Source organism: Apostichopus japonicus, chromosome 12 (assembly GCF_037975245.1).
Source record: "Apostichopus japonicus isolate 1M-3 chromosome 12, ASM3797524v1, whole genome shotgun sequence".
NCBI lineage: Eukaryota > Metazoa > Echinodermata > Holothuroidea > Aspidochirotida > Stichopodidae > Apostichopus > Apostichopus japonicus.
In genome coordinates this window covers 17,876,206-17,893,480 of record NC_092572.1, presented here as the reverse complement: position 1 = coordinate 17,893,480, position 17,275 = coordinate 17,876,206, and the positions used below count along the sequence as shown (strand labels likewise).

General features: G+C 36.6%; 2 protein-coding genes and 1 long non-coding RNA gene across 3 annotated transcripts in view; 1 reads left to right on the top strand and 2 right to left on the bottom strand.

Moving 5' to 3' along the window:
• The window catches only part of LOC139976768 (uncharacterized), a 267,039-nt gene that overhangs the window by 238,599 nt on the left and 11,165 nt on the right, over positions 1-17,275 (bottom strand). The window lies entirely within an intron of this gene.
• Positions 1,549-6,859, bottom strand: LOC139978072 (splicing factor U2AF 26 kDa subunit-like). Its single transcript, XM_071988036.1, has 5 exons — positions 6,720-6,859; positions 5,789-5,943; positions 4,812-4,963; positions 4,143-4,276; positions 1,549-3,163 (listed from the first exon to the last, which is right to left on the bottom strand). Exons 1-5 carry the CDS (start codon positions 6,761-6,763, stop codon positions 2,902-2,904), a joined length of 747 nt encoding a protein of 248 aa, XP_071844137.1. The 5' UTR covers positions 6,764-6,859; the 3' UTR covers positions 1,549-2,901.
• Positions 8,448-16,787, top strand: LOC139977365 (gamma-secretase subunit PEN-2-like). The gene is made up of 4 exons (XM_071986664.1): positions 8,448-8,594; positions 11,162-11,263; positions 12,622-12,726; positions 13,785-16,787. Exons 2-4 carry the CDS (start codon positions 11,200-11,202, stop codon positions 13,922-13,924), a joined length of 309 nt encoding a protein of 102 aa, XP_071842765.1. The 5' UTR covers positions 8,448-8,594; positions 11,162-11,199; the 3' UTR covers positions 13,925-16,787.

Here is a 17,275-nt window from a genome sequence, read left to right as displayed (position 1 = left end):
TTAGGAAATGTAGAGCAGATTTGATTACTCTATAGTCCTTTTCATTGTGTACAAAATATGGTAAAGTTTTAAAATAGCACCAAACCCCCTCCTCAAAAAGCTCACTTGCTTGAAGTGTCCTCTTCCCCACCCCTCCTCCCCCAATATAATGCAACCCACAAAAGAAAGTTCATTTTGTTGAAGTGCCACTTGAAACTTTTCTAGAAAAAAAAAATGACTTGGTGAAGTTTGGTGTTTCCCTTTAATTATTGCTTTATGAGACAGTGTTAAAGTTGCAGAAATTTTTGATTGAAACTGAGAGATGACCTAGTTACTAGTGTATCAAACATCCCATTTGCTGACCTTTGAACTCTCCTGGTGGTTTTACCGAGAGTTTGTTAGTTCTTAAGGCATTCTCAAGCTCCCCAGATTTTCCATGTCAATCTCTGGGCAAAAGTTGATTTCTAAATTGCAAGCAGAATGGGCTGAGCATGTATTTTTGCCTCGGGTGTTAGGAACCTGGCAAAAATTTCACTTCCGGTTTGGTGGGGAAATAGTTGTACAAATATGTATGTCATTGCAGAGGTGACAGGTTAAACACAATCATCTCCATATTATTTGGATGGACAATGATAAATCCACATATTTATGTGAAAGATATTTTGGCAGGGCTGCCCATTTGGTAAAAAATTCTCTGGGGTTAAAATTCTGATTGTGAGTCACACATGAAAGTGAGGTTGTGGTAAAAGTCGGGTAAATTTGCGAGAAATTTTAGAGGTCTATTGTTAAACTTTTTCAGTGCCATAATAGAACTGAATCAAGAAAATATTTGATTTTGTGATTCCAGTTGAGTACTTGATATCTCTTAAATGAAGGCTCCTCTGGAAAGCAGTGCTTCTGCACTAAGCAGGACTACCCTCATTAAAGATGGCAATAAAAAACAAACAAATCAGTGTTCTAAGAAGTCACAGTCAGTCGTTCAACCAGATTGCTTAGCAAATTTATTGAAAATTGTCAGCATATTGGGGGTCAAACATTTTGCATCACAAAGTTAAGACCATTTCAATAGTTTTGTAAAGGCCCCTGGCAAAATCAGAGTGAATGGAATCATGAAGGGAATTAAGCTAAAACTAAGTTTTTCACTTTGAAAGGGTTTGTATCTATAACAAGTCTGATATATTCTATACACGGTAAAGGACAACACATTTCTTCAATGTCTTGTATATTAAAGGAAGCCATCACTTTGAGATCGTGCTATTATCAAACTCACTGTGCAATACCATTGCTGTATTCCAAACAGTAACCATATTTTCATGAAACATATACATATGTATATATTTATATATATATTTATAATGGAAAAACTGTTAAACAACTATTCTGCATTTAGAGAAAGGCTGGATCTCGAGTGAGATACAATAATTAAATTAGGTGAGTGATTGGAAGTAAAACAGCCAATGTTTGGTTTTTGCAGAGCTTTCCAGCAAAACTAGCATTTCTTCAGTGCATGATCACAAAAAGTATACACAGTATATATGTAAGGAACTAAAATAAATACAAGAAAACAGATTTCATTTATACAACGGTTTATTTCTGTTCTGGTCAGCAGAAGGAAAATGTAACAGATAGAACTAACAGGATCAAAATTGAATTGTTGCATGTGCAGATCAGACAAGAAATTCAGCTGAAAGGAGCTGCTTGCATTCACCAAGAGTGTACTGAACCTACCCAGTGTTAACTCCACACGAGTCTGTAATGGATCAAGCCTAACACACTTTACTAACTTTACCACCTGGTCAATATTAACGAGTGTGTTACCAAATGAAGTTGATTTTGTCTATGTCAGTATTAATCACATGTGAACAAATCAATAAGGAAAACTTCAGACTTGACAGAGCTGTTATTCTTGACTTGACCGGTCGAGATGATTAACTAAAGTTTTGTAGGATTCTAAGTATCGAAAAGCATAAAGAAATGTACAAAAGTCAACTCCGGATAATGCTTTAATATTATAATAATCCAGAATGCTATGGGCCTGTGCTAGGTCCAGATAGTCTCATCAATAACTCCCATCCCCCTGAAAGCCCTCCCCTCTAAGTGTCCAACCAACCCCTCCCCCCCCCCATTCCAAGCACCATCCTCATCCAAGAAATATCCTCACCCTCCAGAAATCATCCTCCTCTTCTAACCAGACTTCTCGATGAGGAATATTAATATTGAACGACAAAATAGTTTTTCTTCACAGCAGCTTGTGTTCTGTTACTGACAGTAAATATCACAAAGACAGGATGATTTGAAATGATTAATTAAGGACCATTCAAAAGTGGAGACTCCAGATACAAAAGGAGGTGGGTAAAGCCAACCCTTCAAGCAGTTAAGGTTTCAGGTCCGAAGGTGATAAGTATTGGCCCCAATACAAGCTACAAAGTACTCCAAATTTAGAAATTAGCAAATTATTTGAAAAGAAATTTCCTGGGAGATTTCTGCATCTCCAGAATTATTCCCAGACATTAATTATGTAAATTCCAGGTATGTAATTGAAATCACTTCAGAACACAGTGTATTACACAACAGACCCCAAAATCTACAACTGCACTTAGATTTATAGCCTTGCCTGTCCATCAGAACTTCAACAACACCATTCCATTTTAAGGAGAAAAATAAAAAACGAAACAAAATTGAAGATGGATCATCAAAGTGAGAACAACTGTACTGGTATCTTGGGAGCAATCATAGGTAGTAACTACAGGCTGCTACATCATGTCACCCATGACATTCAAATCTTTTCGTCAATCGCAGAGCACAACGAGCAGCTACCCTAGGGTGATGACTTTATACATCTACAAAAAAGGATGAGGGTTGGGGGTGGGGGGGTCAGGGGAGAAAAGATTGAATGTGAACAAGGAATGATTTTTCTATAAATCAGAATCGTCCGGATCTCTCTCGTTCGCCGGGTGAACGATCCCTCCTCCTGTCTCTGTCTCGGCTCCTACTTCTTGACTTTTGACCTCCTCCACCTCCTCCTCGCTCCCTGCTCCTGGAGCGTGTACGGGACCGCCTCCTTCCGCCCCCTATTCCGCCTCCGGCCCCACTGGCCTTCTTCCTTCCGTACAGCTCTCTTCTCAATTGCCTAGATATCGGCTTGAGATGCATGAAGTTACAGAAACCGCCTCTGGTGCATTCACTGCAAGAAGCAGAATGGAAAAAAAAAAAAATATCTGTAGTGGATGGCCTGATGTTCAGAATGGATGAAAGCAAGCTTGCACTACGAACATTGGAAAACTGTACATAGATAGATTCGGGACTGGCAAACTCTAGCAGCCGGCTGAGAAAAAAAAATCACGGCCCACTTTCGTGTAGCACCACATGTTTTGTGGACCAATCGTTATACATAGTAACTTATTGTTGATCCATTTGTTGACATGTCAAAGCTTTGACTGTTGACGTAATTTTTCTCCTTGATAGGCCAAGATTACCTCCTGGTAGGTTAGGCTAGTTACTATAGTTTTGATAGTGCGATCGTTTTCAAGTATTGAAATAATTTGTCATGACATCCCAACTCTGCTTCTGACACAAACTGTGACAATTTCTCCTACCAATAACTTGAGAAGGGTACGTAGGAATGCAATGCAAATTTCACCAGGATACTTAGAATATGCTCCTCTTTGACCAGTCAAAAATGAATTTAACTATGGAGTATGGAGCTTTCATTTGTTTTCCATTTGTACTGCATGTGTAACCCATCAGGTAGGCGATATTACACACCAAACACATAAAGCTGCCAAAAAGCTTTTCACGTGCTAGGTTGGTCAATTCTATCAAGTTGCGTAAGATAATTACTCAAAATAAGCTCGCTTCAATCCATTAACTAAAACGCAATGTCCAACATTTCTTCACCACAATAAGGTTAAAAAGTTAATAACTTAGAGATGGATTCAATCCTCAAATTTTCTTTCAAAGAAACCTTAAATAATAGCATTCATCACCTGTAAATGATATAAATTTCCAAAGAAGTTTGCTGTTGACCCCATTATTTGGAATGAAATTGACTAGTCATACAAATGACTGAAGTTTTTGTTTGGTTTGATTAATGCAGACCATTGAAAACATTATCAAAAAATTGACCTTAAAAAAAAACGTCTTAAAGAGGAAATGCAACCTACCCCATCTCATACTGACGACAGCAAGCTTCCCTGAAGTCAGTTACTGGAGAGAGCTCTGATCTGATTGGTTGACCATTGAACCATCTCGTATTCAAATGCTCAACTGCTTTTTCTGCATCTTCCTCACGTCTGAACTGATAATTGATTGAGAAGATAATGTAATCATAAGATCATAATTCACTTTTTTAAGTTTTTAATTACAGAATTGATAGCAACTCCAATGATGACAGGTATTGGCAGGACAACCGACGACAATTTTTTTTTAAATAAGCAAGAGCATACCATGGTCTCTAAAGGATGAAACCAGACAACAAGAAATCGGAGAGTACTGAGTCATATTTTAAAAACTAATGTTAAAAACTAGCAAATTTCCATTGCTCTATGACTTTGAGAACAGTTCTAAATGTTAATGAATTAACAGTGTAAGAAGAGTCTCAGCTAAGACAAAGCAGATGAATATCAGCATTCCTAGTGTATAGGAGTTGAGATTCACCAAGAAGAGTTTGTAGAATTAACACTAATGCGCTTTCATACCATATCAAAGTTGGAATCAAATTGGAAGCGAGATTTCTCCAACCTGAAAGTGGTTAAGCTTGGCATGACTGCAATTTATAGGTTGAAGAAGTAAAGACTATGTATGTATGTATATCACACAGTCTAAGATCTTACTTTGATGTAGACATTGCCAACGAGATGGTCTCCGAGGTTGTCACAAACGTTCATTTCTTCTATTTCTCCGTACTTGAGCTCAAGTTCTACAAATATCTCTTCAAAGAAGTCATCAAAGTGCTGCTGCATCTCCACGTCACTCATCTGTGGCACTAAAATGTGGATTAGGAAAGATGGCAACATTATAAGAATCAGTCTGGAAGCCAATTACCTTATGACGATAAGATTGGTAAATATTACGAAAAAAGGTACTGGGAAACCTGTGCTGGTTGCATGATGTCACCCTTGCAAGCCCCACCCCCTTCCCCCTCCCCCAAGTGCGATATATTCTATTTGCAAGTATCGGAGCTGAGACAAAATCAAGTGATGCTCTTTACCTTTATAACATGAATACCCCTCACTACTTCCCCTCCTAGTCTTTGCTCTGTAATTAGACATTAAACATTTTCACTAAATATGCAGCCCGGGATATTTTAGTCTTCGAAGCTTGTGTAGCAGTTTTGACAGTTCTAAACTGGTTACTGTGTATAAAAACTGCTAAACATATTTGCAATTGTATAGCAATTTGCCTCATTTTGGATACCATTTTGAGACACGGTACAGAATAAATTATTCCCTGATATGTACTTCAGATTAATTTAATGGTGGATCACACTTCATCAGAGAAAGCTTTTGAACCTATACAACCTCAAAACACCTTTTCATGTTTTTATTGGCAATGTTACCAAACCTGACAAATAATTACACCAAATAAAAAAAAACCTAAAACAATTTTTTGCACTGTTTTGTTTATTGAGCAAAACCTAATAAGAGGGTATGTCGTAAATAATGATTCCATCTAAAAAATATCCTGTTGCCAAGACACTCTGGTATGGAATCTTAGCATCGATAAAAAGCAGAATGTTACTTTAATTGATCTGTTAATTTTTCCGAGCTGCATTAATTTTCAAATGAGACTGTCCTCTGTATATACTTACAATGGGATCCATCAGCGCTCTGTGCTGTATTCTGCGGATTCTGGTAGATATTCTGAATCAGAATTGTCTGACTGAATGTTGGCTTGTTGTGTAACCTGGAACATCTATCTCCATGACGACATGCACCAATTTTAAAGTAGAACGAACAGTTAACTCTGCAAAACAGAAAGTTAATCTAAGTTGAATTAAATGTTCAAAGTTGTGCACAATTTAGTAATTGCTATAAATTCTTCTTCTTGTATAGATATGAGAGTATCAAAGGAGAAGGAAAAGTCACTGAGCTTAGGGCTACTACTTCCTAGCATACAGATGTGTAACCATACATTCTGTGGTCATGAAACTTCCAGTGTCCTCATTTCGCCAGGGATTGATCACCTTTTGGTCAAAATCTCAGCATATTGGGAAGACAAATATGTACTTGTGACAAGCATGGAATATTAGGCATATATACTATTCCAAGGAGGAAAACAAACCATGTACAGCATGTTAAAAGTGTTAAATGTTCAAAGGCCCCTGCCTATGCCCCTAGACCTCCTTACAACTTGCATCTAGGCTACAGAGAAATAATTATTTCAGAAGTGTGAGTTTATAATGACTTAACCTCCAGCTTAAACGGAATTCTTGTAGGCCTTTGATCTAGTTGCTTTATTTTAACTTTAATCCTAATTTAGCCTTGTACTCGGCAGACCTTGCGTTGTCTACTACTACTGTAGTACTACTACTACTAGTTCAGTAAGTTAGTGTAGCATAAAATAAGGATAGGCCTCTTCACTGACTAACGTTACACTCGCGTTAGGCTAGAATAATAAGCGACAGTGCTGATGCTAAAATATTAAACAGACGTTATTAAGATCACAAAAATGATTACGAGTAATATTTCGGTGAGCATTGAAGTATTTATAACAGATTTAATTGTAAAAAAATGTCATACTTGTCCTTTTCGGTACCAAAAATGGAAGCGAGATATTCGGCCATGTTTGGCTTTGTGGACTAACGCAGCTCAAACGTCGATGTATGTAGGAATTATGGAACGCCGAAATGATCACCGCGGCAACAGGAACTGGCATGTTTCATATACGGGGTGGCATAAAGTTGAAGTTCAGTGAAAGCTTACAGTCTTGTTTGAGGCTAAGGCCCTCTCATACGACTTTATAACTTAACCCCCCCCCCCCCCGGTCAATGGTAACTTGTCACACCCACACAACAAAGTTTGCATAATTAATGATATATTATATAAAATATGATATATCATATTGAGAGGTAGTCTACATACCTAATTTTGTTAACAGGAAATTTATAAAGTACACATTATTGATAGGCAATTAGGAAAATACAAAGAATAACATTAACATGCATGTTAGCACTATTGCAATCACTGCCAAGTGGACACAAAATAATGGAAGCGAAGCTGCATGAGTTAGAAAAGGAACACATTCTAATGGTATCCATTTCTTCCTTCATACTTTCGACAATGGATTAGTTGAGACACAAAGTATGATCAACTATCAATAATTGAGCAAAGCAAGTAAGATATCATGGCGTCATCGTTGAAACAGTTAACAGTGGTCTACAGCATGCTATTTACATAATACCGGTTCTTTAAAGCAGTTAGCAAATGGGATTTCCAAGTTTTCATCTTCAGTTAATTGTAATACTGGGCTACTCTACTTTAACTATCAGCATTAAGTAATTTTGACCAGTATTTATGAAGATAAAAATTTACAACTGTTACCTCCAACTTTATGACGGGCATAATATATTAGCTTTGATTACTGGTTTATAAAAAGACTGATCATTACTGTAACAAACTTTACGCCCAAGCATAACTTAAGTGCGGCACTTCTGTTTTAGTAAAAAGCTATTCAAAGTTATCGTTTGTATATGTAGGGCCTAGCTAATTACTTTACATTATCTCCAATGAAACACATAAATTATGAAAATAAAACCGACCTGTTCCCTCCTGAAGTTGTTATTTACTTCCGTTGCATTCGCAATGCCGAGGGAGTCTACAATTTCGTCCGTCCTTCCTTTTTTTCCGTTGCTAAATGAACATGTAACGATAAAATAAAGTTATTGCAAACGTGTGTATGGCACGAGAAAGGTTTACGAAGCGAACGTGTCAAAAGCTGAAGACTCTTGTAATAGAACTGTCTCCCTCGAACCACATAATAGATGACTTGCAATTTGTCGGTGTTGTCTGCAAAGAATGTGGTTTGATTATGCAATAACCACACGCGGCGTGGAGATATACCTTCATGATGACCCCTCTATGCATATTGTTTTGGAAACACGCCTTGGATACAGGGTAGTAGCGTCTCCAATTTGGAGTAGTAGCACTTTCCGTTTAGGGTAGTAGCGCCACTAATTTACAGTAGTATCGCCGCCTGTAGTAGTAGTAGCATCGCCTATTTAGAGTAGTAGCACCACATCTTTACAGCAGCATCGTTACTTAGGAGTAGTAGCACCTCCTGTTGAGAGTAGTAGCACCTCCTGTTTAGAGTAGTAGCACATCCTGTTTAGAGTAGTAGCACCTCCTAATATGAGTAGTAGCACCCCCTGTTTAGGGTAGTAGCACCTCCTGTTTAGGGTAGTAGCGCCAGCGCCACCTGTTGTCCTTTTGGCGTTCCATAAGCAACGCCACTGGTGGTCCTTTTGGCGTTCCATACTATAGTGTTTCACAGTAATGAGTAATGAACCCAGGAAGTGTCCTGTTTATCAATAATTTCACATGAACCAGACGCTCGTCAACATTAACTCAAAGTAGAAACTGCTGTTCCCCCATTGCTTCTATTCCATTTCTGTTGGCGTAAGTTAGTTCTTTTGCTTTCCTCTTTGAACAAACGTTAGTCATGGCGTAGGTCCTCAGACTTTTTCATAGTATCAAGAGTAACACTAACTTAAGTTAAGCCTATACTAGTAAGTACTAGTAGTAGTATAGGCTATAAAATCTAGGTGTTATATTACTATATTTCTACTACTGTAGTTTACAGTTGGGCTACAGCCTAGGTCTACTCAAACTTGTGAGTTAACTAAGGTAAAGGCTAAGGTTCTACACCAGACAACCTACAATCAAGCCTAACCAACTTTTCAGTTCTTAATTTATCCAGAGTATTCCTTAAACTGTTCACATAATTTTGACCTTTCTGTTTCCTTTCTAAATTCTAGTCGGCTGCTTTGCTTTACCTTTCATGTGGTTCATTAACTTTGTGTGGTTCTTCAAAGAACACGTATTTGTTGGTCGAGAGCCAGAGTGTTAAGTTCTGTCTTGTGTATTTACAGTCAGGCTAGAGTTACAATACAACAGAATGTGTATTAATTAGCATAGTATGTAGAACTTTCTATTACATAAATAGTTGAGCACAAATTTACTTAAAGGTACAATATGTTCTTGAATATATAACAGTAGGCTACCCCACAAGTCACACACAGGACTTTTTGAGAAGGACAATACATTGTTGAAATAATTGCAGAATACCCAACAACTTTGATGCAACACGATTAAAAGAGGTTGGCTATGGCGTCCATATAAAGAGTCTAGTTATACGCAGAGAAATGCCAGAAGGCCAATGTATCTGGCTGTTGTGGCTATACACAGTCCCTTCATTTATGCATAGGGAAGTTCAATAGAGGGGTCATTCCATGTCAAATCAACCAGTGGTCCCCAGGTGACCCTCTCAGATTTAGATGAAACTTCATCAGAATGATTGAATGTGGCCCAAATGAACACATACAAAAAATTAAAATCATACTCCATGTCATTTTCGAGATATGGCCCGTTAAAATTTGGCCAAGACGGCCATTTTGTGCGTTCGCGATTCGCGAAAAGTGACTTTTGTGATATTTTCCGACTTTGAAAGCTCATAATTCAGTTGATGATGCATGTAATCCACTGCAATAAATAATCACCTCATGCAGTTAACCCTCCAATAGGCTGGTCCCTTATAGTGCCTCAAAATCTCCCATAACACACGACACAATTTGGAGCCATACCCCAGTACTGTATACTGTTGTAGAGTTTCACTTGAAACATGGATTAAACCACACAATACAATTTAAAACTGCCAGGACTTAAAAGAATAGCCCAGGTCAAAATTTCTTTTTGATGTTTTAAAGAGGAACATAATCCAAGCACTCTGGTGAAATTGCATTCAATTCCTATGTACCTTTTTTGAGATATTGACAGTTGAAGTTGCCACCTTTGGTACCAAAAGTGAACTTGGAGCACACAGGTGTGACGTCATTGTTGCACTACGATAACTAAAGTTATTTTTTTCTTTAAAATTTATGTCTAATTTTATACTCCACAATTGGATGCATCCATAATGTGAATGTACCATAGGTATTAGTATTTTATAAACTTCAAATCCCCTTTAGACAAACTAGTAACCCTATCCAATCTTACTAGGTCAAATCAATAGACTGAAAAATACAGAAAAAAACAAACATTATTTGTCAGTGTGTAACTATGACATTACACCTGTTTGCTTCAAGTTCACTTTGGTAGAATATCAGATAACTTCAACTGTCAATATCTCAAAAACGGTACATAGGAATTGAATGCAAATTTCACCAGAATGCTTTAGATTATGTTCATTTTTAACATATCAATCTGTCTTACTGCTCTCTGGCTTTAAAGCAGCATTTTGCGTTTGGTCGCCATTTTCCACTTTTTTGACAAGTCCATCAAGTTTTGTATATATCTATCACAGAAAGGCAAACTAAGTGCAAGGAATATAGGATTCATGTGACCCCGCATGTGGGCACAGGGTGACCTTAAAAATCACAAATAACATTTTCGGCTGAATAAAGTGCCTAATTTGGGTGATCATAACCAGAAAATTAAAGGAGATACAGTTAAATTGAGTGCAGATTCATGAATTTTGGCAAGAAATAAGATAGAACACCGAATTTGAGCTCTCTACCTGGTACAAAGACTGAATTATGAGCTTTCAAAGTCGGAAAATATCACAAAAGACACTTTTCGCGAATCGCAAACGAGCAAAATGGCCATTTCGACTTAATTTCAACGGGCCATATATCTCGAAAACGACATGGAGTATGATTTTAATATTTTGTATGTGTTCATTTGGGACATACAGTACACAATCATTCTGTTGAAATTTCATCTAATTCTGAGAGGGTCACCTGGGAACTTTTCAGAAAATTGGTTGATTTGAGGCGGAATGACCCAGAGGAGAAAATGCGAAGTATATGCTAAGTTCAATGTATAATGCTGCTGTTGTGGCTAGTACACTGTCTACACCATCAGGGTTGCGACAGTGTAGCCAGCTGCATCATTGAGCTTTGTGTTGCGGGCTGTTCTGCAATCAAGCCCATTGTTCATTCTATTAAACCCTCTCTCTCTCTTTACAGCTTAGAATTGCAGCCAGGAACAACCTCATATTCCCATCATGCCTAGTCTAGAGAGGATGAAGAATCCTGAAAAACTGGAATTATGTCGCAAGTATTTCATCAGTAAGTATTGAACTACATTTAAGTGGGTCAAAGATCAAGGTTGTGTTCAGTAGAGTAAAGTTATGTGAAGTTAAGGTTTACCAAAGATCCAAAAATTATGATTTCTTTATATGACAGGGAAATTTTATTTGGAGTCAGGTAACAAAACTACTTATTTCCAATTTTACACAATCAAAATAGAAATTCATATAGATTAACAAATTTGTTGAAAGAAATTTACTTCATCAGTTTGGGAGATCACCGGTAAAACAGTATAAGTTGAATCCTTACTGACTGTGAAGCTGTGTGGACATACTGTTTAACAAAAGATCAAATTCTGCCACTGCATGATTTCACTTGAAAAGTTTATAGATAACTTCTTCAAGTGACTTTCATGTATTTCATGAAACTTATTCAACTGAAGCTTTGTGTCGCCACTCACTTGCACTTGTAGGTCTCTTTTTATGGAAAGAACACAAAACAGAGGATACGATATCTATTTTAAATAACCTACATGGAAGTTAAGTTTAGTAGAAAAAAAAGGATCAGGAGGGACACTCAAGTCCCCATCAAGGACCCTATAGAATTGGTAAAATGATATGTAGTGATCAGGGACGGGGGGTTGTCTTTAAATTGTGGCATCACTTGTATTTGTTTATGAATCTTTAACTACTGTACAGGTGTACAGTGGGAGGAATAAATACCCCACGACTAAGTGAGTCTCTGGAGGCCTTGCTTGGACAGATCCTCTTAACATGTGAGATGAACCCTAAGGACGGCTCCTATTATCAGAGTGATAATAACTTTCGTTCACCCAGATGATGGTTCAAAACTCCATCTGAAAGCTGATAAGAATCCAGCCAGAACCAAGTTTTCAGTTCTAAATTTATCCAGAGTATTCTGTGAACTACCGTCAAAGACTGCTATTTCTTATTGGAATTCCGTACCAACTGCATTGCATTCAATCAATAATCTATCCTTGAGCATTCAAACGTAATTTAAAGCCTTACCTTCTTTCGAATAGAATTTTATGATTTAGTCTAAAATTCAGGCCACGTCTTTGTTAAAGTTTTTTCTTCTCCCCCCCCCCCCCCACCCCACTTATACTTATTTTTATTTTTATTATTCATTATTCTTGTAACATTTTTTGGGGTCATACTTTGTACCTTTCTTATACTTTGTAAGTTTGTATTTTGGGGATACCTCACTTACAAGTTCTTATGAACTTTCGAGGATCCCCACAACCATATACTTTGTATGTATATACTTGAATTATGTAAAATGTTGTTAACGTTGATGGTTGAAATATAGTTGAACAAACAACAAGCAAACAACAAACAACTGTTCACATAATTTTGACCTTTCTGTTCCCTTTCTAGTCGGTTGCTTTGCTTTACCTTTCATGTGGTTCATTAACTTTGTGTGGTTCTTCAAAGAAGGCTTTATGAGACCAACCTATGACGAACAGAAACAAATCAGAAAATGTAAGTATCCTTTTAAAAGCAGACAAATTCCCGTTACTTTAAATATAAAGTAGTCTCAATTTTCATGGCTCTCTGATTCCTTGCCGAAGGGGTTAATGAATCTATGCCACGGTGATGGTGATCGTGTGTGTGTGTGTCCATATGTGTGTATGTTATAAATTGCTCGTAAATGGGATAACTCAAAAAGTACATGGTGGTTGAATTCATACTTGATTTGTGATCTTAAAATCTTAGTGGCTAAATTCTTTTCGGGAGGTCGAAGTTTCTTTGAAGTCAGTAGAGGCCGAAGCTGAAAACTTTTAAACATAATCAAGTTTTAAAGCTTGGTTGAAATTCATATGTGGTGTGTAGATGCAAATAAGCAAACACATGCACTGTATTCCTCTTTGTGGAGGTGCAAGGTCAAGAGAGGTCAAAGTCTAAAGACATTTTGTAAATATGGATGTATCTCAAACTTTGTGTGGAGATGTATCTTTGTGAGTGAAAGAACCCATTGTTTTTGTGGAGATCACAACCTCACAGTCACAGGTCATTTGAGTTCAACAGGCCAAACTCTGAATACATTGTAAACCATGGTTATTCCAAACGTAAAAGATTGGATGAACTACATACATGAGATATGGATCTAACTTATTAGATACAAGAGTGCTAAATATTGTTTTAGTTGGGAAGTTAAAGGTCATTTGAGGTCAATGCATATTAATTTCTGAAGACATGATAACTCCAAAATAAACGCTTGAAAGAACTTCATACTTGATATCTAGATATACCTTATAGGGCCTAATAAACCTGCTGGTTTTTGTGAAGGTCAAATGTCATTTGAGTTCATTAGAGGTCATAGTCTTAAAAAGAGTTGTAAACTGATCACTCAAAAAGTAAAACCAGCTTGAACTTCATACTAGATAAGTCCATGTGTAAGTAACTTGCTGGTTAAAACCTATATCTTTAGCTTTTAGGACAGATATCTTTGTGATGAAAAACTTCTGCATTTTTTATGTCCTAAACAGTGTGCGAATTGATCCAATCCAACCATTGCTTTCTTCAATTTCCCTTTCTAGATTTAATTTGGTCTTTAATCGGTGCCATCCTGTGGACGATAGTGATCATAACTTGGGTAACCATCTTTCAGCTCAAGAGGGTAGAATGGGGCCAGACAGGTGACAGACTGTCCCTCGTGATACCAAAAGGAATGCTCTGAATGTAGACCATTTCAACCACGACCATCGTCAAAGGATCGATCACGCTACGGAACAACAATGTAGCTTTTCAAAGTGTCCTGACTTGAAAGCTTGTGAATTCAATGAATTCATGTTACACTCAATTCAATAGCATTAACTTGAGTGAAAACACTTTGCTATTCATGATGTGTAGCAAATGAATGAACCAAATGCGTAGCGTGTTGCTATACCATAGTTAGATTCCATGTCTCTGTAGCAATTCCATTCTCGTATGGAATGATTTGATGGTCTATATCCCTTCTACAAAACTTGCCACTTATTAAAGTCTTTCTGGCACAAAAGATTGTAAATTTTGATCCTATATCTGAGATGATTCCAAGGAATAATTTAAGTGTTCAAGTTTTGTTTAATACCACATTGTTTCTTGGGGGATACTGAAAATACTATAAAGCTGTGACCAATAATTGCTAAACATCGTTGCTTTTGTATAGCTACTGCATTTGGATATGCAATACAACATTTACTTTTTCCCTTGATACTTAAAAAACAGAAATACCTTTCAGTGTGTAAAAGGACGCTATACATCTGTGCATTTTGTAAAACAAGTCCACCAATTCGAATAGTATAAATTTAATATATATGTGGTACCAGATAAAAAAATTTCAGGATTTCTAAATGATGTCACTGCTCATGTGCAGTAGGAATTATAACAAAACTCATCCCAGATTTTACATCTGCGCTAGTGCACTTTGACGTTAATATAAAATTAGCGATATTTAAGTTTAATAGTAATAATATGGGTTTCTTCACATTTCAGTTGTCTGACGTAAACCTTAGATACATTAAAACAAATTGATAGTCATTACTGATGGCTGCTGTTTCTTTCTTTCATGTTTATTTTTTCTTTTTTTCTACTTCTTCTTCATGCTAAAATGATTTTGTTGTTAATATTTTAGATATTTCAAGAATTTATTATTAACATTATCTGAGAGTCAATTATATAGCCAAACAGGAAAAGTTTGAGATACAATCGAGGGGTTCACTTTAATAGCTTCAAGTGAAGGGACAATGTCAGGTTTGACCATGTCAGACAAGAATTTATTCTTTGTAAAAGTGGGTGGGTCTGATGTTTCAATCCTAGCAGGATCTTCTTCATAGGCTGAATGATTCAGCCTATGAAGAAGATCCTGCTAGGATCGAAACATCAGGCCCACTTACTTTTACACATTGTTTTACACAGGCTCTTTAATGGAGAAGCAGTTTGCTAACAGTTTTTGTTTTATTTTTTATTAAGAATTTATTCTGTATTCGAATCATAGATATTTAAATGTTAATAAAAAATCTAACAAACTACAACCCTTAGAGCAATATAATCATTTAACAAATTGTGGAAGGGCTTGCAGGGAGGTTTTGGAAAGGAAGTTGAAAGTAATGAGTTCTTACACCGAAAGTTTTCTTTGATGAAAAGTGTTAAGAACTTATTCTGTATTTGAATCATAGATATTTAAATGTTAATAAAAAATCGAACAAACTACAACCTTTAAAGTAATATAATCACTTAAAAATTGTGGAAGGGCTTGCAGGGAGGTTTGGAAAGGAAGTTGCAAGTAATGAGTTCTTACGCCAGAAGTTTTCTTTGACAAAAGCAGTTTGAATTTATTCTGTATTCGAATCACAGATACTTAAATGTGAAAAAAAAGGTCTAATAAATTATAGCACTTAGAGTAGTTGATATACAATACTTAAACTTGTGAAAGGGCTTGTAGGGAGCTTTAGGAAGGGAGCCACAAGTAGTTTGTTCCTTCACCAGACACCAGAAGTTTTCTTAGATAGTACGGGTTTGACCGACATGTATTTTGTCGTAAATTGCTTAAAATGGGTGGTCACTATGGTCTGTTTAAATGATCGTTGTGTGTTTAATGTAATAAATCCCATGCATTGGAGTTCTGTATATAATTCAAGTTTCACTTTGGAAGGAAACAATGTAGGCTAGAAATGATGGATAAACTTTAATAGTCTAGTCACATTGCCAGTTGTCGACTTTAACCATTTCTTAACAACTAATCCAAATTTGGATGATTTTAGAGATATTCCTGGGGTTTATGTTAATTGCTACACAAAATTGCCGGGATGAGGTGCAAGATATTGAGATAAGGGTTCTCCAGTAACAGTGTGGAATATCTTTCTCTTCAAGGTTTAATAGTGTCACATCATTTAACAATGGAATGTGATTTTGAAGGTCATAAGTGAAGTATTATCTTATATCTTGTTAAGATGTTTAATACAATGTGTAATTCTACTTTCTATCTCGTGTTGTTGTCATGTCAATAATTCAGGTAGAAGTTAGCAGTCACTAACAGCACACCCAAACAAACATACTGTTCTTAAGAATAAAGGGCAGCAGTCCTAAATAACAACTACTTGTAACAATGAAAGGTAAGATATGCCATAATACAACAATAAGTATCGTGGCTCGCCCTCATAATCAATTACTGTGTGAAAAAAGTCCTCATTTGTTTTTCTCAAAAGTCCAGTCTTGAAATGTTTTGAACTTCTGATCATCCAAAGTATTGACAACACATCGAGGAGTGTTGAATGAGATGATGCAACGTCCCAAACGGGGAAAAAAATCTTTACAGTTGCCGCAGTAGTAGTAAAATGAAATTGCAGCTTGGACTTGAGTGACCATTGGTTGGACTTCTTGCATATATTAAGAATAAATTTGTGATGGGTTTGATAACCTCAGAGTTCGAGTCTGTATAAGTTTCACTTGATTGAACATACGAGCATGATGGCAATACAGATAACTATTAACTAGACATTTTTTGTAATGTGGACCATGTGTAAGTCAATGATTTTGTAAATAAAGATAGCTTAAAAATGGACTTTTCTTGAAGACTTTTCTTGCAGCTTATTAAAGTTAGGAAAATTGTGGTTTGTTGGATGGATGTTGAGGATAGTATGACATACACAATTACCTGGTAGTCTTCCAGGCCTCATCAGTTGATAACAAAACAGATTAAGCTCAATCCATAACAAACTAAACAAAATACCCTTTAAAAGTATATTATTTGATTAGAGTGCAGCATGCTTTCTAAAGATGCTAAAGCCCCGAAATTGGTACACAATTGAATAGAGACAAGTACTGTGCCTGCTAAAGCATATTTGGTGCAGGGAGTTTTCCTATTTGATGGTGGAGCAATATCTAAGCAGGAGAGGGACGATCACCATCATCAAAATCAGCCATGACTGTGTATGTGGTCTGTTCCAAGCAAATTATTTGAGGGAATGCTCCAAAGACTCTTAAATAATCTCAGAAATATCCACAATGTCCCATACTATTTTCTCATAGCTCTCTTCTGTTTAAAGAT

Bases quoted from the DNA above. Each gene is read 5' to 3' on its own strand.
- LOC139977365 (XM_071986664.1), top strand. From the start codon at position 11,200: ATGCCTAGTCTAGAGAGGATGAAGAATCCTGAAAAACTGGAATTATGT. The intron at 11,264-12,621 runs GTAAGTATTGAA...TTCCCTTTCTAG, and splicing joins ATGTCGCAAGTATTTCATCA to TCGGTTGCTTTGCTTTACCT. The intron at 12,727-13,784 runs GTAAGTATCCTT...TTCCCTTTCTAG, and splicing joins ACAGAAACAAATCAGAAAAT to ATTTAATTTGGTCTTTAATC.
- LOC139978072 (XM_071988036.1), bottom strand. From the start codon at position 6,763: ATGGCCGAATATCTCGCTTCCATTTTTGGTACCGAAAAGGACAA. The intron at 5,944-6,719 runs GTATGACATTTT...TCTGTTTTGCAG, and splicing joins TTTGGTACCGAAAAGGACAA to AGTTAACTGTTCGTTCTACT. The intron at 4,964-5,788 runs GTAAGTATATAC...TCCACATTTTAG, and splicing joins GAGCGCTGATGGATCCCATT to TGCCACAGATGAGTGACGTG.